Source organism: Megalopta genalis, chromosome 11 (genome assembly GCF_051020955.1).
Source record: "Megalopta genalis isolate 19385.01 chromosome 11, iyMegGena1_principal, whole genome shotgun sequence".
Lineage (NCBI taxonomy): Eukaryota > Metazoa > Arthropoda > Insecta > Hymenoptera > Halictidae > Megalopta > Megalopta genalis.
The window spans coordinates 4,610,160-4,632,362 of NC_135023.1; the positions used below are offsets into that span (position 1 = coordinate 4,610,160).

A 22,203-nucleotide genomic window follows, 5' to 3' on the forward strand; every position below is an offset into this window, starting at 1 on the left:
GTGAAGTGTAGACCCCTATTTTGCCGACCTAAGGGAAAAGGAAGAGAACCACGATGTAAGAATAAGAGATGATCCGTCACCGTTCCCACTCCCGTGATCATAATGAGACAAAATAACACTAACATTTTATACAAACGTATAGTATGAATAAGCGACTCAAAATATATACATGTACTAAACATAGAAAAATCCGAGATATTTTTTAATATATGAATGACACGATAGTTCCTCGCTGCAATGAGAGACCGATTTCACTCGTGCCAAACACAGAGATCGCTAAAATTTTGTTTTTCGCGGGTTTTGTCGGAAACGAACATTTCGGCGGAACGGCGGACCCGCGGACCGGAAGAAGAACATAAATACTCAATAGACACGGCTTCAGATAATTTCCCTGAAGCAAACATGAAATCGTAGACCATATCTTAGACTCTAAGACTTACTTAGAGCGTATGCTCTAAGATTCGTTGAAGTCAATCGGACTTAGGGTTGACAGGGATTCCCCAGGGGTAGAAGAAAGAAAGTTAGAGCATCCCTGGCAACTCTGCTACCATTGAAAATCTTTTCCAGCGTTGAGGAAGAGTCTCACCTTCAGAAAAGAAATGCAAAGCACTTCTCCCGAATTTTCCTTTCCGGATATGATGTAGCTTTACTAGCTGCCAGAAAATCCACTTGCGCGCTCAGTTTTGATGCTTTTTGTGACAGGGTCGCTTTTCTTAATTTACCCGCAAATTCGAAAATTGAACTTTTATCAATTATGAACGAATGTCATATATACGAAAAACTGCTATATTTAATATATTCATTCACCACACTCAACAACAATTAAGTATATAATATACAGGATAGTTTGGAATGTGCTGCAGAGTGGTGGAGGATAATGAATGTTACAAATGATCTGAAATCACTCTCAAGGTACTTACATTTTCAATTTGGTCAAATTTGTTATCGTACAAATGAATCACAGTAACTTAATATCGAGGGATAAATTAATAGTAAAATGAACTACCTATATAGCTGTTTTATAATTGTGTCTAGTTTTCATTTAAGTTGCACATGTACATTGTTTTACTATATCTTATATAGATAAAAAAATTGAATAAAATATACTTGTTAATTTGTAAATCAGCTGTTCTTATATTATTATATATTATTGACTATTAGAATTGCAATCTTTCATCTGATGTGTAAAAAATGAATGACACCATTTTATTTTTCTTCAAATACCATTTACAAATATTCGAATGCACAATGAAATGAAAATGTAATTGTTTCTTAAAATTTTACTAGACTCACGAATAGTTACAAATGTTATCTTTCTTCGATAAATAATTAATTATTAAAATGCGTACATTCTTAGTATTAGTGGTATAAAGATACAAAAGATGTTCCTACATCTAGTAAAATTTTAAGTTCGATAGCATAAATACGTGCTCAGTGCAATTTGGCTGTCATACAAATGTCATTGTGATCACAAGTTTTACAAGTGGTTCTTTGTTAGTATCGAAATAATGAGCTCAATGAAAAAGTTCTTTACGCATTCCTTAATTTACAGTATAACAAACTTTGCTTAGATAAAGCAGGTATTTTTATACTATAAAGCTATTCGATTACAACTAATATGGTATATATATATATATATATATATATATATATATATATATATATATATATATATATACATATATATGTATATGTATAAAAAAAAGACATTCATATGCAAATGAAATGCCGATCTCTAAAATCAGTCTTACACTTTAGAAATCAGATGCGTGTTTCCGTGCTTGGAACAATATAGACCTGTAATACATTTAAGTACATTCACGTTAAAACAAAAGGAAAGAAAATTGAAAATTAAAGAGCAGTGACAATATACAGGGATGAAACTAATATGTATCTTCGATAATAACTCGTTAAATATGACTATACTTAGTTCTTTCGAGTACATGAAACAATATATCGAAGTGAGTAATTTAATATGCTTATATTTTCCGATCCTTAAAAAACTCGGATAACCCACGACTGAGTTTGCATTGTTATGAAAACGATTATTTCAGGAGAGGGACCTGCTTATTGAATCACTTAAATAGTAGTTTGTAAAAATTACGTTAATAAATAGTTTCTTCACCAAAATATTCATCCCTTCGATAAACATCGAGTGTTTAGAATATACGCTTACACAATTTATGCATACAGTGTGTCATCTAATATCATTTCACGCAATAAATAATATCAATTTCTTTAAAAACAACCCGTAATACTACGATGTTACAACATAAAATGTTGTAAATGAAAATGCTGTTAGCAAGTATCGACCACGTTACGTATAAAAGAAGAAAGCTCAAGAAATTCTTTCCTAGTTAACTTCGAATTCAGATCATTGATCAACGCTATTTATTTAAGTTCTAAAACTTAACGAGAAGAACAAGTAACATGCACCTCGTCCGCTTTTATCGTTATTCGATAAAACCCGTATGATATGGATGAGTATTTTACTACTATATCGCACGATGAAATTCTAATGAAAGCCGTTAATGACTTTACATTTAGAACATCGGAGATAGCTGTGACGATTCGGACGACTCAAAGAATCGTTTCACTGTGAGAACTAACAATATATTATAAAGGAAACACCCCTCTCCCTTTCATCGGTTTAGTCCGTCGGTAAGCATCGTCTTTTGAAATATTTTCGATTCGTTTCTTTCGTCTTGAACTCCTCAGGAACAACGCAGCAAGTCTGAAAAGCTCGATAGCAAAATAGTCTTTGCGAAGAATATCTCAAGCTTGTCCGAAATTCTGGGTCTCCCCCATTCGATATACCACGAAAAAAATAATTCAATCAACCCGACCATAAGATGGTACAATGTTTTTCCCTATCCAGACGTCGCAGTTAGGATAATCCTGTTCGGGAATGGTGTCTTGTCCAACAATGAGAACTCGTTTGACGCCATTCGAATCCGCCTGTGCTACTTCGTCGTGCCAAACATAATGATTAAACAATTGTTGCATCGCAGAGACATGCCTTTTTTCCTCGGGTGTACGCGCAGCAAACGACCCGAGTATCGCGGCTGCATCGCTGTCAGGGTCTGCAAACTGACCACGAGGTTGTGTTGCCACATAGAATGGGATGGTAGTCTGCATTCGGGCTACCGTCAGCAGCGGACATATCACACGAATGTCAGATATCATGCTCGACAAACCCTTCAACGTAGTGTTGTAACGTCTGAAAGTACAAGCGAACATTTAATGAAATCATGTCGGATTTATCACTGTGTCTACCAAAGCGGTCTTACTTACTTAAGAGCCTCGTCGGCTAAACCCGATGTCCCTAAAAGAGATTCTCTTACCAGCTTCTCGACTTGCGTGGAATTTAGAGTTGTATTCGAATTAAGATACTTCAAAGGAATTCCTGCATGAGCTGTGGTGCCCATCACGATCTTAACTGAAAGTTCGTCCTTTGCCCAGATACGACCGACGGGTTCTTGAAGAATAGCGCCATCCAGGACTAACCATTCGTGTCGTCTGTCTCTGGACGTCGCTTCCCTAGCCTCGGGTAACCCAATGTTCCCAGAATACCAAGTATCCGGAACAGAGTCCATCAATTCCTCGACGCTTTTGCTTCTCAGACAGGCGGCGTCGTTGCATTTTATAGAATTCAAGAATTGCTCGTTGAATTTCTCCGAGTCCTCTAACTCTCTACCGGGAAAGATCGCGCTTCCGCTGGATATCCAAACTCGGGAGAACAATTCTTTCGTTCGACGAATGCCAACAAGAGTGGCGACAAGCGTTCCTCCTGCACGGTGTCCCCACAGAGTTACGGAATGCTTGTTACCACCAAAATTCTCGATATTGAGCTGAACCCATTGGAGCGCTGCTATGATGTCAGAAAGTCCATAGTTTCCAGACGTGGGTGGGTGGGTTGCTCTCGAGAGCGGCTCGGCGGCTAGGAAACCAAAAATACCCAATCGGAAGTTCGGTCTGACAAAAACCATGTCACGGACTCGCGCCAGCTTTGCAGAAGGCTGCATAACACCTGGTGATCCTCCGTTCAGGGTCTCTGCGCCAATCATAACGACTACAGGCAAAGGTGAGTCATATCTGACTTCAGGCGTGAACACATCTAAATACAAGCAATTCTCGGTTCCAATCACACCACCGAAAGCATCTCGTTGCAAGCACACTTCCGATGAATTGTATGCGAGATAAGTATCCGTCCAACAACGTTCTATTCTTCGTAAAGGTTCCGCGGGTTGCCAGCGACGATTTTCTATCGGTGGAACCGCATACGGGATTCCCCTAAATGCAAACGCACCGTCTTCCGATACACCTTGCACCGGACCGCAAGATGTAACAGCCTCCACGTAATTTCCATCTTTGATTAGATGTGTGTTTCCCTTTCTTGGACCGACACAGGCAACGCAAATGATGATGATCACCGATAGCAGGATACAGAGCGTGGCCACTGTTAACGAATACATTGCTCAATTATTATTATTGCCATACCAACCAACAACAGAGTGTTTAACTTCATTTTGTATTGGTATCGATCGGGATAGCCTTTAACCACGTACCTAATACAAATAAGTTTTTTCTGGCAATAGCAATGCAGGCAACAAGAAAATGTTGCTTAGGAGAGTCGATACCATCTGGAGCGTCCCCATCGAGACGTACAGTTTCCATTCCGTCTTCGGTCCCCACTGGATTCTTGTCTCCTGCACCGTCGTCCAAGGTCTCGACGCTAGCTAATCCTGCGGTCCCGGTTGTTCCCAATTCCACTTCTCCTTCCTAAATGATCAGAAACATTTTTATGAAAAATCGTAGCGAGAACGGATCTTTAGAAAATTGAGAAACGACGTGTAATAGAGACTCGTTCTACTTTCCCGTGCGTTCAGCTGTGAGCAATGAATACGTATGTATAAAAGAGGAAAACGTAGGTCGATTGATTAAAGAACACTTCAAAGAAAAGACCGCACGTGCTCGAGTGCTCTGCATTACATCTTATGGTTTCGAAGCATTGATTTTTCCGTTTTATAAGCAACAAACGCAAGACAAAGTTACAAAATCGATCCTTTGAGAGTACTCCTAAGTATCACCTTGTTCTTTTTCCGAGGGAAAACAGAGACTAAGGGTAGCTTTATGGCGTCGAGGAAGCCCTTCCGTCCCTCTTTCTCTTTTGTTTCTTTGCTCGGCGTGTTCGCCTTCTCTGAAGACACGTTCTGCTCGTTTTCTTTAGCATTTTTCTCTGTTACTTCGGCGTCGCCTGCATCAGCTGGTTTACCCTCGTCGTCCTAAGCGAAAATAAAAAATAAAAATAAAAAGAAATAATGGTGAAAGAATCACTAATTTCTATAATACATTCGTGTGTAATATTCGTTAGGGCATGTAAATAAAGAGTTATTTTCATGCATATTGGTATTGGAAGTCTCATTATCATTATCGTACGCGACGTCCGTCATTTAAAGGGGCGCGTAATCAATAAGGCCAGGTGTACTGTTCAACTGACGTCATCCATTGGTTTAATGTTGGAAAAAAGAAATCGTTACGGGGCTATGGTCACCCCTCGTAAACACGCTATGGTGCCCCGGGAACTTGTGCTCTTTCAGTAATATCGGTTGGTCGTAAACAGATGTTAATCGAGCAAAAGGAAACGACGGGTTCAAACAGTAACAGTCCTTGCTCGTTCGCATCCGCTCGGACATGCCATTTCGGACGCAGTCGAAATAAACTGATCGTACTTAGTTTACAGATTAGCTTGGTGTATTGTGCGTGACACAAGGATTGCATGATCAATAACACGTGCACCGAACGATTTCATTTCGTGTACTGCACGCGCGTATTCGCAATACATACGTATATGTAAAGTCGCGTCGCAAAGTACGTTAACACCTTTTCAAACGGAACAACTTTTTTAAAATCGGTACAAATTACTTGAATTTTTGTATATTCATTTTGTAGGAAAAATAGTCGGTCTAATACCTCACAAAATTCTAGCCATTTGGCTCAATTTTAAAAAAGTTATTCCATTAAGATGTACAGTTTATTTTAATTAAAAAAAAAAAAAGTTACGATTAGTGTCCTGCTGGTCCCGCGAACAATTCATTCTAAGGACTACATATACAATACTTTGGACATTAGGCCAATGAAACGTTTCCATTGACCCTTTTCTGAGCATTTCTTTTAACATACTAAACCTTTAAAATAGTTTCTACAGTTTCGTCGACTACACGAGGGTCGAGGACCATACATTTTGAAATCGGAATGTATTTAAACTTCAGAACGGCGATTGAATGTTTGACTATTACTTTGCAAGGTTCCTTGCTCTTTGTACGACAAAAGCCGGGCATCTTAATGCCACCGATGGGTATTTTCTTCTTAGGCTTCTGTTCTTCGGATTCCGAGTCAGGAGCGGTCGATGATACCGTGTGCTTCGTATTCTCGGCGTTCAGCATTTTTTCCCTCTCCTCCTCCGCGATTTCCTTCTTATCCGTACTCTTCTCTTGATAACCCTGGCTCATGGTTCGCTGAAAATATCAATTAAGGGCAATTATATTTCCCTCGGACAAAATTTTTCACCGAAAATTCAGTTCGAAGTATAAACGATTAATTTGATCCCTCTGGTATAGTAGTTCGCAAATTGACTGCACTAAACCTTCTGAATTTACAAGTTGTACTCATGGTTCATAATTAAAATTAGTTTTAAATACAAAATAATCTAAATGAATTAAATTGATCCTAAATTTATCATCACCGGTCAAATCGATCGTCTTCAAATGTTTTATTTTATAATTATTGAAATTATAAAAAATCTTTCACGATGAAGTGCCCGCCGCTTTGAGAACCACTGTTTGCGAGGAAGTACATACATATTTCTAAAAGGACGCCGCGTTGTTCAATCCCAAAAATCTTAACGGCGAGAACAATTTTCGAATTATTATGAGCATTTTCCGAGAAACATTGACCTTCTCGTTGATAAAATAATTTGATTCTGTATCTTTGTTTTTAGATCTAGCAGATGAAAATATATTTTTTCGAATGGTATAACAATTGCAGGGAAAACTCGCGGAAACTGCAATATGAATCGCCCTGTATCTATAAGCGTTGCAGCTGGCGTCGGGACGCCCAGACGTAAACCGATCGATCGGATGGCATTGCTCTCTGAGCCTATTGCCTTCAGGAGTCTAGCCATACATAGTTACCTAGCTTGCATTTTTCAAGTATCGAGGGAAGGTTAAATACATACGAAATAATAAATAAACGACCGAATATACATGAATAATCAAATTACAGAAATTTAGAAATAGTACAAAAGTTTAATTACGTATCTTTCGAATCGCATACGATCATCCTTTTCATCTTTTCTTGCTTATTTGAAGATGTTTTATAAATTATTGACCGTTAGAAGCCAGAATAATAGAACACGCGTGCATTAGCGACCCTTTCCCGATCGTAGAAATCCAGGAAACATATAGCATTCAAATATAGAAGGCGAGGGTGGTAAACCGGCTAATAGTCGTCACTTTGGCTTGCCCTTTTCCCGCATAAATTTCAGCTTTATTACATTGTCTTAGAAATCTCAGCATTATGATAATTACATATGTACATATTCCTGAAATAGTGCGATCAGTTTTCGCTTTTATAAATCATTATTCCGATACGATTTATGCGCCCTTCTTCTCGGCGTTTTTCATCCATGTCTTTATTTAAAAATTTCTCCGTGAAGAAGCTTGTTGCAAAGTTCATCGCAATTTTATCGTAATATCTCCGTAATGGTACAAATTAGACCCTGTTTGTATGAATTATTTAATATTCATGGTTGAAAAATTGCTCCGATTAACAGGCTAGAAAACTTGAAAATGTCATAAATAATATTTGTTGTAATGTTTCTTCTTTCATCCCATTCCCGTCCCTCCCGCCCCTAGTATATTATTTAATTATTTATTTATATGTACATCGACGTAATAAATTTTACAAATGCTCGTGCATTGTATCATTGATCTAACGACGAAAACGATTCTACCTTTCGAGAGAACTGGCTAATATTCAAACAATTTTCACGTGCCCAGAGTCGTTTGATAGAGTTTTTCGATAAGTAATAAGTTTACCCACGATTCCGTTCACCAATATCATTTATTACACGAATCGTGCGGATCCTATCGACGAAAATAACGACAAAAGATGTGCATGTAAACACTCACGCTCTTCGAAGGATATGTTGAGGACGGACGCCACTGAATTTTCAGGAGGAATTCCTCTATTCGCGTAGTCGATACCTTTTGAATGGCCAGTGGACGCCAGGACGAACCCAATCACGTTGCTGTTGATGCAATCACTTCATTGATCGTAATACCACACTAAAATGTTCTTAATACAAATTAGGTTTAGAGACAAACGTTTAAACGAGCGCAAATGTCAGCGAAGTGGGATGACGCCAAGCGCGTGCTTACCTCGACTGCCTCAACTTGCCTCGATCTCGACTGGCGTTGCGTCGTTCCACGTTCCACGATTCCGCTACCCGCTACGAAGTTCTATCTCTACTCGCTACACCACGACACCGCCGCGCGAGTCACCTATTGGCTGGTTTCAACTTTGCGCGGTCATTTCCTTTTAAACGGGCGGCAAGTACACGCAACGATAGTCTTGAGTTAAATATGTGCCCAATTTATCCTATCAACGTTGTTGTTACCTCAAATCAAAAATAAATCCAACTAATGGTGTTTTTATGCTTTCATATAACAAGAATGGGAACTTTGAACAAAATCATTTTTAGCATAGAAACGATGGTAAACGAAACAACATTCATGATGTGATTTTTGTTCAAAAACGTTCATTTATAAATAATACAAATGTTTGAATGTTACAATATTCTAATGTTACATCGTAACGATGGAATTTGCTCATCGAAATTTGTGCGGAAACCATTGATATCAATAAACGAGAAAACACAAACGAATGTAATATTTATGAAAAGAAGAAAAGTATCAATTCTGTAGAACGATATCACTGGGCGAGAAAAATTGAAATCATGACACAAGAGTATCCTGTATATGTATATCTATGTACGTACATAATTGTTTTGAGCAGCGTATGTAGTTCGCGCTCGAATCGAAGAACGCGCATGCGGACTCGGCCAAAAGTGGATCAGCGTTGTCGTCGTCGTAGTGTCGTATTTGCGTTCTGCCTCGTTTCACGGTACGTGGCGTGCATCGTCGTTCGGTCATACGTGTATATATACTAGTCTATCTTTTGACAGTTCTTACTCTTACTGTACAGATCTTAACAGATCTTAACGCGCGCGTACAGTGAACATTGAATCTCGTTGAATCAGTTGACAGTTGACATCCGCTCTCGAGGTGAAGCGTTTGACCGGGAACAGAAGCTCGTTTTTCATTGACATGCTCCCGACAAAGTTCCGGAAGTTGTTCTATGAAAAAGCGCGCTCGTATTTAGACGCATTAGACACATAAATTAAGTGTCCACGATGAGCCAGAAACCCAACGAGTCTACATCTACGTCTACGTGCCTAAAGATGAAATTCCTGCGTTTCTCCTGGACATCGCGGGGTTAAAGTTTCTACACGACAAACACAAATACAGATTTAGTTAGACAGATAGATAGATTAGTTAGATAGTGAACGAAGAGTATCGCGGGGTGAGATATCGAACACTGGCGTGGAAAACGGAAGAGTGTTCGACAGAGTTTCCGATTTGAAAATCGCCAAAAAAAAAAAGACGGCCGATCGATGTCTTATTTGTGATGGGAGTGCCTGCGCGGGGAGCACTCGCGGCGATCGTCGCCATAAGCGCTTTCGCCGTCTACCTTAACAGCTTGAATTGCGGCTTTGTTTTCGATGACATTTCTGCGATCAAGGATAATCGAGACTTAAGACCCCACACACCCCTGAAAAATGTTTTTTACAATGATTTCTGGGGCACTCCTATGCACAAGGTGGGTGACTGGATGAAGGCGCTTTCGATTTCCCCCTTCCCTTTCACTCTTGTCTACCTTCTTGTGTATTGATCCGTTGAACTCTTCTCCGCCTTTTCCTACCTTTCGATTTGGTTCGATCCGACTCAATCTTGTCGAATTGAAATCGATTTTATACGAATTGGATATCCTTAACTCCTTTTCATGAGAAAATACCGGCTAGCACCTATATTCTCAGTTTCCTTTCTCAATTTTTCGTGTTGATCGAAAACTTCCGCTTCCGTTTCATTTATAAGTTACATTGCATGTCAATAGTAGAAATGGAAATGAGTTCAATATACCATTAAAAATTCGAATTAAATTTGTTATTCGAGATTTGTTTCGTGAATTTCGAATGTTATTTAAACTTGCGATGTAACAAATTTTATGCTAGAATAAATACCGCCAGATTTCGAAAGCGTATTGAAGTTACTACATACTTACAAGATGTTCGATGCTCGAAAGAATCGAATATTTCGCAAGTAGTATTCGATTTGTGGAAACTAAGATTTTGTAATGGGATTTAATCGTGATCATTCATGTCGATTATTTATTGTATTTTATAGCTTCTTTCTTTTTCAAATTACTCATCGAATACTTGAAATCATGTAGTCAAATCCAAATCTGCTTATAATATCCTTTATCTTATCTCTTCAACGAATGAAACTAATTTCTTCTATACATGCGTACATTATTATTAATAGATTATCTACATAGTATTATTATGCGAATACCAGAATAAACTTTTTGTTTATAATCTGACCACAAGTATGCATTTAATATTACTTTTGTATTTGTTTTATACAGGAGCAGTCGCACAAATCTTACAGGCCATTGTGCGTTCTCACATTTAGATGGAATTACTTGATTCACCAATTGGATCCTATGGGATATCATTTACTTAATGTTATTCTACATGTTGGAGTGTGCTTATTATATTTTAGGTATGTTTCCCTTTAATGAGTCTTAATGATATTACATAGCTTGATATTATATTAATTTTCTATGAAACTGATGTTAATCGATATTGCAGGACTTGTTTGATGTTTCTATCCGATTCTGCAACTTTTGTGTCTTCTCTTCTATTCGCGGTACATCCTATACACACAGAGGCAGTAAGTTGCACAAATTGGTATTTATTTCGATCGAATCGATCGACGTTACCTTGAATTGATGTATGAGAATGTTATTTCATAATTATTTCTAGTCATTGTTCCTCCCTTCGGCAACAGTCTTTTGATACTGTATCCAGATTCAAAGGGTCGACGTCGAGCGATCGATTGCTTTGTAGTTCCTAGATCGCGTGTAGATACATTATCAGTGGATAATCGTGTATTAAAGGTTACAGGAGTGGTGGGAAGAGCAGAAACATTGTCTTCTTTATTTTATCTGGCAGCTTTAATCACATACACTAAATGTTGCAAGAGTAAGAGATCAACAGGTGAAGATGTGGTTCTTAAACTTTCATCGAGTTACAATATCTTTTAATTTAAATAATATAACATCAACATTTTTTACAGAATGGAAGTCCTTGATGTTATCTATGTTATTTGTTTTTACTGCCATGTTGTGCAAAGAACAAGGAATCACAGCTACTGCTGTTTGTGTGTTGTATGAGATTTTTGTTGTACAAAAGGTAAATATATACAAATAAATGTAAGAAATTAATTGACATTAAGTATTCACTTAATTTTGCGATATTATTATTCATGCAGATCAGAGCAATGGATATTTTCCTGACATTAAAGGCAGCTTTTGGTGGGAAAAAAATAGCCCTTGCTTGGTCCAGTGAAGGTACAAAACGTTTGACTGCCCTTACACTTGTTACATTTAGTTTACTCATACTTCGACTACATGTAATGGGCTCAAAGTTACCTGTATTTACCAGGTACCCGCAAAAATTACATACACCTTGTACATAGAATATTCGAGATTTTCCACAGGTTACAACATATGATTTTTCATTATGTTTCAGATTCGACAATCCTGCATCTGTAGCACCAACGCCAGTAAGGCAGCTTACGTACAATTACCTCGCAGCAGTCAATTTAAGGCTGTTATTTCTTCCAAATGATTTATGCTGTGATTGGACTATGGGAACGATACCGTTGATAGAAAGTTTTACAGACCTTCGCAATCTTGCTACTATAGCAATTCATACAACGGTGTTAGGTTTATTAACAACGGCAATTTTAACACCCAATAGACAAACCTCCATCATTCTTATAATGGTTAGCATTAAATGTGTTCAACAGAGAAATTTTAATTTAGTAAAAATTTTATCGAAATCCTGATGTTCTGTTATCATTTGAACAGAGTTTGGCTATGATGGTACTGCCATTTTTACCTGCCTCGAATCTCTTTTTCCCGGTTGGATTCGTCATCGCTGAAAGAGTATTATACGCACCATCTATGGGGTTCTGTATGCTTGTCGGATACGGATGGAGTATTTTGTGCGATAAAAAGTAAATTCTCATCGTATTCTCGTTTATTTGTTTAACTTGCTTATCTTTAATCTCTATCTTCTCCTTTCTAGACTTAGGAAACTCACACTATTTTTATTAATAACACTTCTGGCGGCCCACTCAACGAAAACTTTTATCAGAAATTATGATTGGTTGGACGAATACTCCATATTCATGTCAGGATTGAAAGTGAATAATCGTAATGCCAAATTGTTTAATAACGTCGGACACGCATTGGAAAGTCAAGGGCAATTTAAAGAAGCACTGAATTTTTTTAACATGGCCGTGCAAGTGCAAGGTGACGACATTGGTGCACACATCAACGTAGGCAGAACTTATAATCATCTTAAAATGTTCAAAGAAGCCGAAGATGCATACTTGAAAGTAAGTTGTGTCTCTATAACGAAAGTAAATTGTACCTTAATTTTTCCATACTATCCATCGTACATCACCCATCTCTTTTTTTAGGCGAAATCGTTACTACCAAAAGCAAAACCTGGAGAGTCCTACCAAGCGCGAATAGCACCAAATCATTTGAATGTGTTTGTGAATTTAGCAAACCTAATAGCGAAGAATGCAACTAGGTTAGAGGAGGCCGATTTGCTTTATAGACAGGCGATCAGTATGCGCGCTGATTATACGCAAGCATATATTAATCGAGGCGACGTCTTAATTAAACTTAATCGTACTAAAGAAGCCCAGGAGGTTTATGAGCGAGCTCTTTTCTACGACAGTAATAATCCAGATATCTACTATAATGTAAGTATTCAAGATACCTAGAAATAGTAGAAAATTAAGATTTTACAAAATTGTTACTTGTTAAGCTGGGAGTTGTATTCTTGGAACAAGGAAAAGCATCCCAAGCTTTGGCATATTTGGATAAAGCGTTAGAATTTGATCCGGAACACGAGCAAGCTTTGTTGAATTCGGCTATCTTACTTCAAGAATTGGGACGCGCAGAATTGCGAAAAGTAGCTAGAGAAAGGCTTTTGAAACTTTTGAGAAAGGTACTTTATATCGTTCGTTATTTGAAACATTTAAGTTTGTGAAATATCTGACGAAACAAGAGTATTTTTTAGGATTCCAATAACGAGAGGGTACACTTCAATCTTGGAATGTTGGCTATGGATGACCATGATAGCGGTAGCGCGGAACGATGGTTCCGAAATGCGGTCGCATTAAAAGAAGACTTTCGATCTGCTCTATTTAATTTGGCTCTGTTATTGGCAGACGAGCAACGTCCTCTCGAAGCAGCACCCTTTTTGAACCAGCTAGTCAGATTCCACCCGGACCACGTGAAAGGATTAATTCTTTTAGGCGATATCTACATTAACAATATAAAAGACTTGGATGCTGCCGAGAACTGTTATCGTCGCATACTGCAGTTAGATCCAACAAATATCCAAGGCCTACATAATTTGTGCGTTGTAATGGTGGAGCGTGGTAAGTTGGGTTTGGCTGCTCAGTGTTTGGAACGAGCAGCGGGATTGGCGCCCCAACAGGACTACGTGCACAGACACCTTGCCATTGTGAAGGCCCGCATCAATAGGCTACCTTCGGAACAACGCGACACGGAAGTCTTCGACGATTCGTTCTGGCAGACCAATCCGAAGGAAAGAAATTTTAACATGGGAGACATTTCGGCTAGTAATACTGCTGGTAGCTCATCTGCCGCAGGAGGTCCGGGGAATATCGTTAACGGTGGTAATCAATTCTTGGGAAAAACTGATTCTGTTTTCTCCAATCACCACAATCACATAGGAAATAAACAAAGTAGCGCGGATTCGCTAAATAATAATATAATACACCTGAAGAGTCCGACGAAACCTGGGAGAGTTTCGTTGAACAACATGAAAGCAGATGCGAAGGAAACGTATAACGACAAGGATAAATCCGTGAGCCCGAGTTCAAGTACGAACGACATGCAGGAACTTCCGTCTGAAAGAGGTTTCAGCGCGGACGCGACGGAATTGACAATCGATCGGGAACGTGCAGGCAAAACAATTAATTCCGAGCAATTTGATCAAGTCACGCCGATCTTCCCAGCTGGCGGAAACCATGTTGAAAGCACACGTCAAACAAAAGACACCGCATTGTCATAACATTGACGTTACGATCCGCCGAATATTGTATAAAGTTATATTCTATGTATAACGAAAGAATATGGTGGTACAGCCGTATAGAGCTAATGTGTGAATATAAAATGAATACAGAGTATTGTTTTATATGCTGTACGAATAGAATGTTTTGTAAAATATATTTAAAAAATGTGTATCTCTTTTTTTTTCTACTTTATAGATCTCCTGCGTCACTGGAATTCATCCTTATTCGTAGTATCATTTACAATTCGTTCAACGTTACATACGAATGTACATTTTATGTTTCTGTCCCGGGTAGGTTAAACAATTGGACCTTCTAATTTGATCATTTTTATTGTCATTTACAAATTCATTGTTGTCCAATGTTTTACAGCCTGTATCGAGTACTATTAATAATTATTTAACATTTTTCACAGTTAATTGATCATATGCGCCGACAAAGCGTATGCAATGAGATGTCTCGATAGTCTTGCATCGGATGTTTAATAATTATAAAAAGTGACATATGCGTAACGTGCTTAACGATCGCGTCCTGATCGTTCATTATTACTCAAGATGCGTCCGCAGCTTTATAAGGAACCCGGTAACCATTTTCAGTGACATAATTTTCTCACCCGTTCTCATCGTATAATCACCTTTTCGGGGACCGGTAAGTTTTTATACTACAATCCGCATTAACACTGCAAACTCTAAATTGATCTTAGTTCACCATTACCGAGATCAGAAAGATATCTTGATCGGATATTATTACATAAACTAATTTTCCTATATATTCAAGACAATAAAACTCTTGCGAAATCCGAAGATGTGCGTTTTTATTATTCTTATAAGGATTTCACGCCGATGTAAGCTCATTTGTAACTTGCAAATCTGTTGCCAATTCCTATTCCTCGAAGCGACAAACGAAAAACAAGCGTGACGTGTGAATAAATGACAATGGAAACGGGGTGCTTACCACTAGCACGTTTAACAATATTAGCGTTAAGCAGAAATAATAGATAACGAAGTATGTAGTGCGATAATGTCGGGGATATGACTGCGGCAGTGAAAAAAGAAAGAATCGAGTAAAGTCGGGGTACATGGGCTGCTCGCACATTTACTTTCCACGACGGATACTGAGTAGAGAACACGAATAATGTATTTTACAAGTTGCAAATATTAAACAGAGCAGAAAAGTTACAGTCGCGGAAGGACCTAGTGTTTCGAACGCGTGCTTTTTCGGCCTCTTTTTATTTTTCTATTGAAAGTGTTAAAAGAGTGTGCATGCAGTGTACAGAATCGTATTATCTCATTGTTGTCTATTATAAACGAACGAATGTTTTTAGTTGTGCCGATATATCAAATGAAATGAAGACAAACAAGAGGAAAAAAGAACAATCCATTGTCATGAATCTCCTTAGTTTCTTATGTTCTCATAATTTCCAGTGCGGATGTTCAAGCAACGTTTCCGTGATAATAGCATACTAGATACGTTTGTCTAAGGAAGTTAATAGTTTCATTCGAATCGTCGATAAACAAGAAGATTCGTCTAGCTTTTTAATGCTATTTATGTTCAAGAGGAAATCTCAGGGATTGAAATCAATGGGACTAGTAAAGGGTGTCGGCCATTAAGGTGAAACACGTCACGATTCGCAAAAAAACGTTCCAGGAAACGGTAGAAAGAATACAAATGTTTAAGCTCGCAGAGAAGCTTTTTTCATTATCGTTACTATTTGTTGAGAAGTAGCTTACCGATGCTGTGCAAGTTCTCGTCCGCAGATATGACAATCTTTAAAAATGCCCGATGCATTATAACATATCTGTGATAAACTAGTTTTATACAGTTGCATAAAATAGGAATATATTTTTCATCGTTTAAGCATAACATCCTCTATCAATCGTGTTATTAATTTCATTTTATCAGTGTATTTACGATTCTCTTATCGGCTTTAAGTCATTTGTTTTCAATTCTGGTATACAATTTAAAATTTGTGTTTAAATAGGAGGTAGACGAAAATCTGTAATTGGAACCCCTTACTTGCTCCGTCGCATGTGCCTCAGTTTTATCAAGCAAATTGTTAATTACCGTTTACTCGTTTCATTTCGAAAATTAGACTACCTGGAACGATGTTCCTCGATTGATGCGAGGGTTAATGTATAAAGAAAAGAAAGGAAAGTACCAGACTTTGATAGCACGTCGTGATAGATACATACATATACGCACACGTATACACATATCAGTTGTATCAATTCGTTCTAAGGAAACAGTATTTTTTTTTTTTTTATATTCCCTTTTATCATAAATATTTTCCTATGCGTTTGAAAAGTTCGAGTTGACCCGGTTCTATCCATAAAATCAAGGAAATACTCATTAAATAATGCCTATATTAGCAGACGAAGTTATATTAAGATTATGCGTTATCGGTGCTCATGAATCATGCAGTGTAATTAACATTATAAAGTCGGGTGTATCGGTGGAGTGGGTTTTTTCACCTAAATCTCTATTTATAAATTCATACCAAAAAGAATGAATTACTGGTGCTGTTCTTTCTCCTGACAAGAATAAACGTTTGTTTGTATCCTTTAGCTACATTTATTGGTGCAAGATGAAGTTTAATTAGGAGAATAAACTTAAATGAAATGGAAAACGGTGCTGTTTTCTAGTTGTTTGAAATCTTCCAAGGTACATGAGATCGGTTATGGTCAGTAAAATATTTGTACGGCTCCTAGAATAGAAATTACCTATATGGAAATTTTCGCTCTGAATTTTCCAAACGATAGTTTCATCAAGAACGTAGACAGATGTCGCATTACTTTGATTGTTTGCATCAGGCGACATTATTAAATTTCCCGCTAATTTTATACAATACCTGTGCTCTAAGTGTAGCTTAAAGTTTCACATTTCTTTCATTGTTTTCTATTCAAATAGCCTAGAAGATGTTATTCGCAAATTGTTTTAAGAGCATTACTTGAATTTTAGATGTTCGCATACCGATTACTTGTGCTCGTGAGTTTGATGCTCGTGGCAATAATCTTAACGTCGGAAGCGGTTCGCGCGAAAGCGAATCTGTTCAAATATAGACGAAATCGGCAAGCTAAGAACGAAGTGCGTCAATATTGCGGTCGAAGTCTTTCGAGCACCGTGCAAATGATATGCGGTAGCACTTACCATGCCCGATTTAAAAAAAGCAACCAAGGTATTGAACGATCTTTCAGTTCAACGCTAAAACTACCGGATCAGTAGCCCTCAACCTTTTCACTGTGCTTTTCGATTGTTTACATGCAATAACACCAAGGCCCATATGTTTATATAACAAAATCTTTTTAATATTATAGAATTTAAAAATGATGAAATAAATATAGAACAGACCCATATAGGTTGAGGAACACTGCATTAGGTACTTCAAAATAACAAATCAGGCATTTTCTTCTCTTATTCAATGCATAAAAGTGCCACTTCTTCTAGAAATGGACAGCTATTTGCTTAACAATGACATTCGCCCCTACAAGACCGTCCAGAATGCGAAAAAAATGTTGAGAGTTCGAAGAAATCCACGGGGTATTTACGAGGAGTGTTGTGCGAGATCATGCACCACGGAGGAACTAAAATCTTATTGCGGCAATCCTTTACCAACTGTTTAATTCTACTACACTTCCTCAATGTAAAAAATGTGCCGGATCGTTATTCGAAACATCCCACACATGTTAATGTGTATCAATAATTCCAGTTCTCTCGTACTCATTGTCAGTAAAATATCTTATTTTCTTAACTATCCTACTTTTAACAGTAATGTATCCCAATAATGTAGACTTGATTGAAACCTCTATTTATAAGTTCACAGGATTAATATCTTTTATTTGATTCTGCATAGTCAAATCGTAATAAAATTGAGAACACAATGTATAAACCACGTTGATGAACGTCTATTTTAAGTGAATGAGAATTTAATTCACCGTGTGTATCTGGTGTCCTATACCTACATTATATGTATACTAACATTTATGATACAATTTGATCTCATTTGCATTTAATCATATATGTACATATGTATGTATGTATACGCATAAGAAACCGATGTTGTATCGTTGATCGAATATGCTTACATACAATGATATTTTAATTCTGATACATGTGAAAACAGTTACAGCTGATATAGGTTAGTTGTACAATTATTTGGTAAACAGTACATACTTATATATATAGTAAATAGTAAAAGCGTATACGTATATTGTTTAGAGCATATCTGTAAACGTATACGCACAAAACTAAAAGTTTTGAAAGAGAAAATTATACATTTTCAATATATTTTCGAAAGACTAACCTTTTTGTTATTTTCTTGCACACACATTTTATACGTAAAAATATATATGTACTATGTACTTGGGTTTGCATGAAAGTATAAAAACAAATTTGGTAAGTGTTCATATTTTCACAAAATCATCAATCTGTTCAATTTATAATTCAAACAGTTGACAATGTTATAAACGTTTAAACATTCAATATTAACTGAATATTTCTATATAATGATGTTATTTAATGAAATTCTATTTTAAGAGCATTGGAAGTATGTAGATGAATGCGAAGATTCATGAACAACTGTATAATACAAAAACACATCATAAACAATGGAAACAGAAGAAGTTTATAGTCTCGCAATCACACCACCCATTATATCAAGGTTTGCAGTTCAATGGTCTGAAGACAATCATATATCAGTTCTTACAGAGAAAGGAATCCATGTATTTGTAAGTCAGATGTAAAATATCATTTTTATTTGTTGCTTTAGACAAGCATTTGTAAAATAAGAAGAATACATTCTACATTATTACTTTATGCAGGAATTTATACCAAATCCAATGTCTCCATATTCGACTATTAAGTTTTCAAGATCTTTCATTTATGCACCATTAATTTTTCCTACGGAAGGCATAAAAAATAAGATAGAATCGAAAATTTGGGATTTGTCTCGCGAAGAGATTTGCTCGTTTTTAATGGAAGAAAGTATGACACCTAAAGTACCAAATGTTAAGGAGATGATACCAAAAATAGTGGATTTGGCTTGGTCACCGCAGAATCTAATGTATCCGAACAATTGTCTTCTTGCAATTTTAACTACAACGGGGGCTGTTTTAATTGTTCAAAAAATTTCTACAGATTGGTACCCCACGTACGATTTAAGTACCATACGTTATAACGCTATGGAGAAAGAAATAACTGTACAGTTGAAAGATACTAAAGACAATTCCATGTTGTTTTTAACATTAAAAAATTGTATAAAAACATTGCAAGCTTCGTGTATGACTTGGAGCATGCTTTTTGTAGATTTTGCATACCTCGCCATTTCTTACCAGAATGGAGATGTAATTATTTACAAAGTTCCAAGTGTATCATATTGTAGTGAAACCGAAGATGTAAAAATTGTTGGCACAATACGTTTGAATGATTGTGCCAGAATAAACGCGTTACATTGGATTAGCATTGATACAAAAAAACATATAATTATTATCGGTTATCTTGATGGACGTATTCATGGTCTCTCAATTGGAGAACGTGATCAGATAATTGAACTTAGAGCAACTAAAAAATATTACGAGTACGCAGATCGCATACCTATCAGTATTATTAGGGCGTTTCCTCGATTTAATGCAACTATAAGAATGCTTATTTCGAAAGGTAGTTTTCTTTTCTTGTTGCACTTAGCAACGAATGGAACATTAAAAAGTATTCAACACATACAACTAGAAGGATTTATGATTTCAGGTATGAAGAAACAATTTTATTCTTCGCATATAAGTTCTAATCAAATTCAATGTTTTTAGGATTGACTTATGCTAATGTGGACTGTGCATTAGTAACAACAGAGAACAACTTGATGTTTATGATCGATACTAGAAATGATAACTTTTCAAAACTACAAGTAAAGAACGTGTGGCAACAAGCTCATCCACGGTATCTGGGTCTTGCTCATTCTTTAAGCTACATGATATTTGTAAATGTAACTTCTCCAAATTCTGTATATGATCATTTGGTAATGAAAGAACCCAGTAAGCTTCATTTCTTTGTTTTAAAGCATGAAAGTTGGGATCCATGCACCGTTTTAAAAAAGAATAAAGGAAAAAGATTAGAACGTATTTGGGATTGCTTAGAAATGATCAGAATGAAAGCAACTAAAGCTGAGAATATTGCAGCTGGATTGCCAAAAACGCCTTCGATTTTAGAATCATTGCCTTTAAATGAATTGCGGATAACAATGTGGATATCCGTAATAATGGAAATCAGCGAGAAGAAGAAAGTAATTCAAGGTATAGGAAGTATTGCAGGGGAAGTATCGGAAGCGCAGCCATTGATTTTCATTCATACAGCCTGTGATTATCTTGAACGTCTGGATAATAATTCATCTTTATTTGAAGAACAACAGCTTTCTATATACTTGTTAAAAATGTACTTCGAGGTTTATCTAGCAGGAGAAGAAAACGAAGAAATTACTCCAGTTTCCAAGCGCGCTAGAAAAATTTTAAAAAGAATATCTGATTTCAATATAAACAAAGTAGAGGCATGTAATTTGTGCGGTGAAGTAATACATGATTTGTCTTGGAAAGTTACTAAATGTTCAAGGGGTCATATACTGCCTAGGTGTGCTATTACTCTCTTACAAATCACTGGTATGCAATATAAAATATGTCGAATATGTGGTTTAATATTTCATCCTTGTTTGGACCAAGTGTTTGGAAAAACTAGTTGTCTCTTCTGTGATATGCCTGCACATCAAGAAAATCGAGTTCTAGGTTCAACATATTTTCCATTGCAAGGAAAAAGTTTATCTCGACATGGGAATCATGTTCCGGATGATCGAGAAGCTGAAGCGGCTTCTGATGAAACTTGATGTAAAAAATATACCATAGGTGTTACCATAGCTGTAAATACTTTTTCTGTAATACATAATTTATATGTTCCTTAAGTACCAACTGTATTTATTTTGTAACAATTATATACATACATGATGGTTTTGAACCATAAATATCTGTATGATAATAAGTTTGATCAACAAAGTTGATTATAATTAATGTTTTTAAACGAACCAAAATTGTATATATGTGGCGCCTCTATCGGTGAAACAACGAAGCTCCGTTCGACGTTCGTACAGGGCCAATTGATGTAGTGACAAAACGCTCAAACTATTAGCCATATTATCGACAGTCGATTTTGGCCAACAGTTTGAGCGTATTGCCACTGCTCTAATTGACGTTGTACGAACCCCAAAGCATGGACCTGTGAATATATGGACGGAGCATATATCGTAACCTGAATTAGGGCAAGATACGACTTTACATACGACTTTCTTCCAGGAAAGTAGGAGTAGAAGAATTACCCACCATAAATGTGGGATTGGATGATGCCAATGGAAATCCATTGGCAATCCATTGGAATCGTTCAATCCCATTTGTGAGGTCTTCTCTCCACCACTTGGAGCAGATTCCGAGCAGAATCCCCAACACTATTGGACGCATTAGACACCAAAGGACACACTGGCTTTGAGTGGAAATTCCACGAACGGTCAGGATGCTGGAAAGACTGGAAAGGACTAACAAGGGTAGGTTCCCAGAACTGACGTTCACTTTTTTTCACGACGATTTTCAGGTATCTCAAAAACTATAAGCCATTTGCCCCTAAAACCTTGTATCGTCGGATTCAGCTTTGC

The 22,203-nt window shown here is 37.0% G+C and overlaps 4 protein-coding genes across 9 annotated transcripts; 3 read left to right on the forward strand and 1 right to left on the reverse strand.

The window, feature by feature from the left end:
- Window positions 1–896: 896 nt before the first annotated feature.
- On the reverse strand, window positions 897–9,180 carry Nrt (Neurotactin). 3 transcript variants are annotated; one of them, XM_033480549.2, is made up of 8 exons: window positions 9,062–9,180; window positions 8,442–8,680; window positions 8,193–8,311; window positions 6,300–6,518; window positions 5,091–5,285; window positions 4,569–4,782; window positions 3,295–4,459; window positions 897–3,220 (listed from the first exon to the last, which is right to left on the reverse strand). In XM_033480549.2, the coding sequence occupies exons 4-8, from the start codon at window positions 6,510–6,512 to the stop codon at window positions 2,833–2,835; spliced, it is 2,175 nt and encodes a 724-aa protein (XP_033336440.1). In that variant the 5' UTR covers window positions 6,513–6,518; window positions 8,193–8,311; window positions 8,442–8,680; window positions 9,062–9,180; the 3' UTR covers window positions 897–2,832. The 3 variants fall into 3 exon arrangements, with proteins under 3 accessions (XP_033336440.1, XP_076381429.1, XP_033336439.1); XM_076525314.1 differs by having other exon boundaries at window positions 8,193–8,348; XM_033480548.2 differs by having other exon boundaries at window positions 8,193–8,358.
- Window positions 9,181–9,750: 570 nt separating this feature from the next.
- LOC117226321 (protein O-mannosyl-transferase Tmtc3) lies at window positions 9,751–14,699 on the forward strand. The gene is made up of 12 exons (XM_033480544.2): window positions 9,751–9,942; window positions 10,768–10,904; window positions 10,994–11,075; window positions 11,302–11,401; window positions 11,481–11,596; window positions 11,676–11,848; window positions 11,936–12,191; window positions 12,277–12,425; window positions 12,497–12,809; window positions 12,894–13,184; window positions 13,250–13,432; window positions 13,505–14,699. The coding sequence occupies exons 1-12, from the start codon at window positions 9,751–9,753 to the stop codon at window positions 14,525–14,527; spliced, it is 3,015 nt and encodes a 1,004-aa protein (XP_033336435.1). The 3' UTR covers window positions 14,528–14,699.
- Window positions 14,700–14,840: 141 nt separating this feature from the next.
- On the forward strand, window positions 14,841–18,824 carry ILP-2 (insulin-like peptide 2). Of its 2 annotated transcripts, XM_076525318.1 has the most exons (5): window positions 14,841–15,173; window positions 15,850–16,136; window positions 17,091–17,186; window positions 17,484–17,700; window positions 17,970–18,824. In XM_076525318.1, exons 3-5 carry the CDS (start codon window positions 17,139–17,141, stop codon window positions 18,143–18,145), a joined length of 441 nt encoding a protein of 146 aa, XP_076381433.1. In that variant the 5' UTR covers window positions 14,841–15,173; window positions 15,850–16,136; window positions 17,091–17,138; the 3' UTR covers window positions 18,146–18,824. The 2 variants fall into 2 exon arrangements, with proteins under 2 accessions (XP_076381433.1, XP_033336465.2); XM_033480574.2 differs by lacking the exons at window positions 14,841–15,173; window positions 15,850–16,136 and having other exon boundaries at window positions 17,086–17,205.
- LOC117226325 (uncharacterized) lies at window positions 18,521–21,462 on the forward strand. 3 transcript variants are annotated; one of them, XM_033480550.2, is made up of 4 exons: window positions 18,521–18,660; window positions 19,059–19,249; window positions 19,343–20,264; window positions 20,324–21,462. In XM_033480550.2, the coding sequence occupies exons 2-4, from the start codon at window positions 19,130–19,132 to the stop codon at window positions 21,385–21,387; spliced, it is 2,106 nt and encodes a 701-aa protein (XP_033336441.2). In that variant the 5' UTR covers window positions 18,521–18,660; window positions 19,059–19,129; the 3' UTR covers window positions 21,388–21,462. The 3 variants fall into 3 exon arrangements, with proteins under 3 accessions (XP_033336441.2, XP_033336442.2, XP_033336443.2); XM_033480551.2 differs by lacking the exon at window positions 18,521–18,660 and adding an exon at window positions 18,777–18,917; XM_033480552.2 differs by lacking the exon at window positions 18,521–18,660 and having other exon boundaries at window positions 19,137–19,260.
- The last annotated feature ends 741 nt before the right edge of the window (window positions 21,463–22,203 follow it).

Excerpts from the sequence above, each read along its gene's own strand:
- Nrt (XM_033480549.2), bottom strand. The coding sequence starts at position 6,512 with ATGAGCCAGGGTTATCAAGAGAAGAGTACGGATAAGAAGGAAATCGCG. Across the intron at positions 4,783-5,090 it reads TCCCTCGGAAAAAGAACAAG|GAAGGAGAAGTGGAATTGGG; the intron begins GTGATACTTAGG and ends CTGATCATTTAG. Across the intron at positions 3,221-3,294 it reads TTAGCCGACGAGGCTCTTAA|ACGTTACAACACTACGTTGA; the intron begins GTAAGTAAGACC and ends TTGTACTTTCAG.
- LOC117226321 (XM_033480544.2), top strand. The coding sequence starts at position 9,751 with ATGGGAGTGCCTGCGCGGGGAGCACTCGCGGCGATCGTCGCCATAAGC. Across the intron at positions 11,597-11,675 it reads AGATTTTTGTTGTACAAAAG|ATCAGAGCAATGGATATTTT; the intron begins GTAAATATATAC and ends TTATTCATGCAG. Across the intron at positions 13,433-13,504 it reads TTTTGAAACTTTTGAGAAAG|GATTCCAATAACGAGAGGGT; the intron begins GTACTTTATATC and ends AGTATTTTTTAG.
- ILP-2 (XM_076525318.1), top strand. The coding sequence starts at position 17,139 with ATGAAATGGAAAACGGTGCTGTTTTCTAGTTGTTTGAAATCTTCCAAG. Across the intron at positions 17,187-17,483 it reads GTTGTTTGAAATCTTCCAAG|ATGTTCGCATACCGATTACT; the intron begins GTACATGAGATC and ends CTTGAATTTTAG. Across the intron at positions 17,701-17,969 it reads ATTTAAAAAAAGCAACCAAG|AAATGGACAGCTATTTGCTT; the intron begins GTATTGAACGAT and ends CACTTCTTCTAG.
- LOC117226325 (XM_033480550.2), top strand. The coding sequence starts at position 19,130 with ATGGAAACAGAAGAAGTTTATAGTCTCGCAATCACACCACCCATTATA. Across the intron at positions 19,250-19,342 it reads AGAAAGGAATCCATGTATTT|GAATTTATACCAAATCCAAT; the intron begins GTAAGTCAGATG and ends TACTTTATGCAG. Across the intron at positions 20,265-20,323 it reads AGAAGGATTTATGATTTCAG|GATTGACTTATGCTAATGTG; the intron begins GTATGAAGAAAC and ends CAATGTTTTTAG.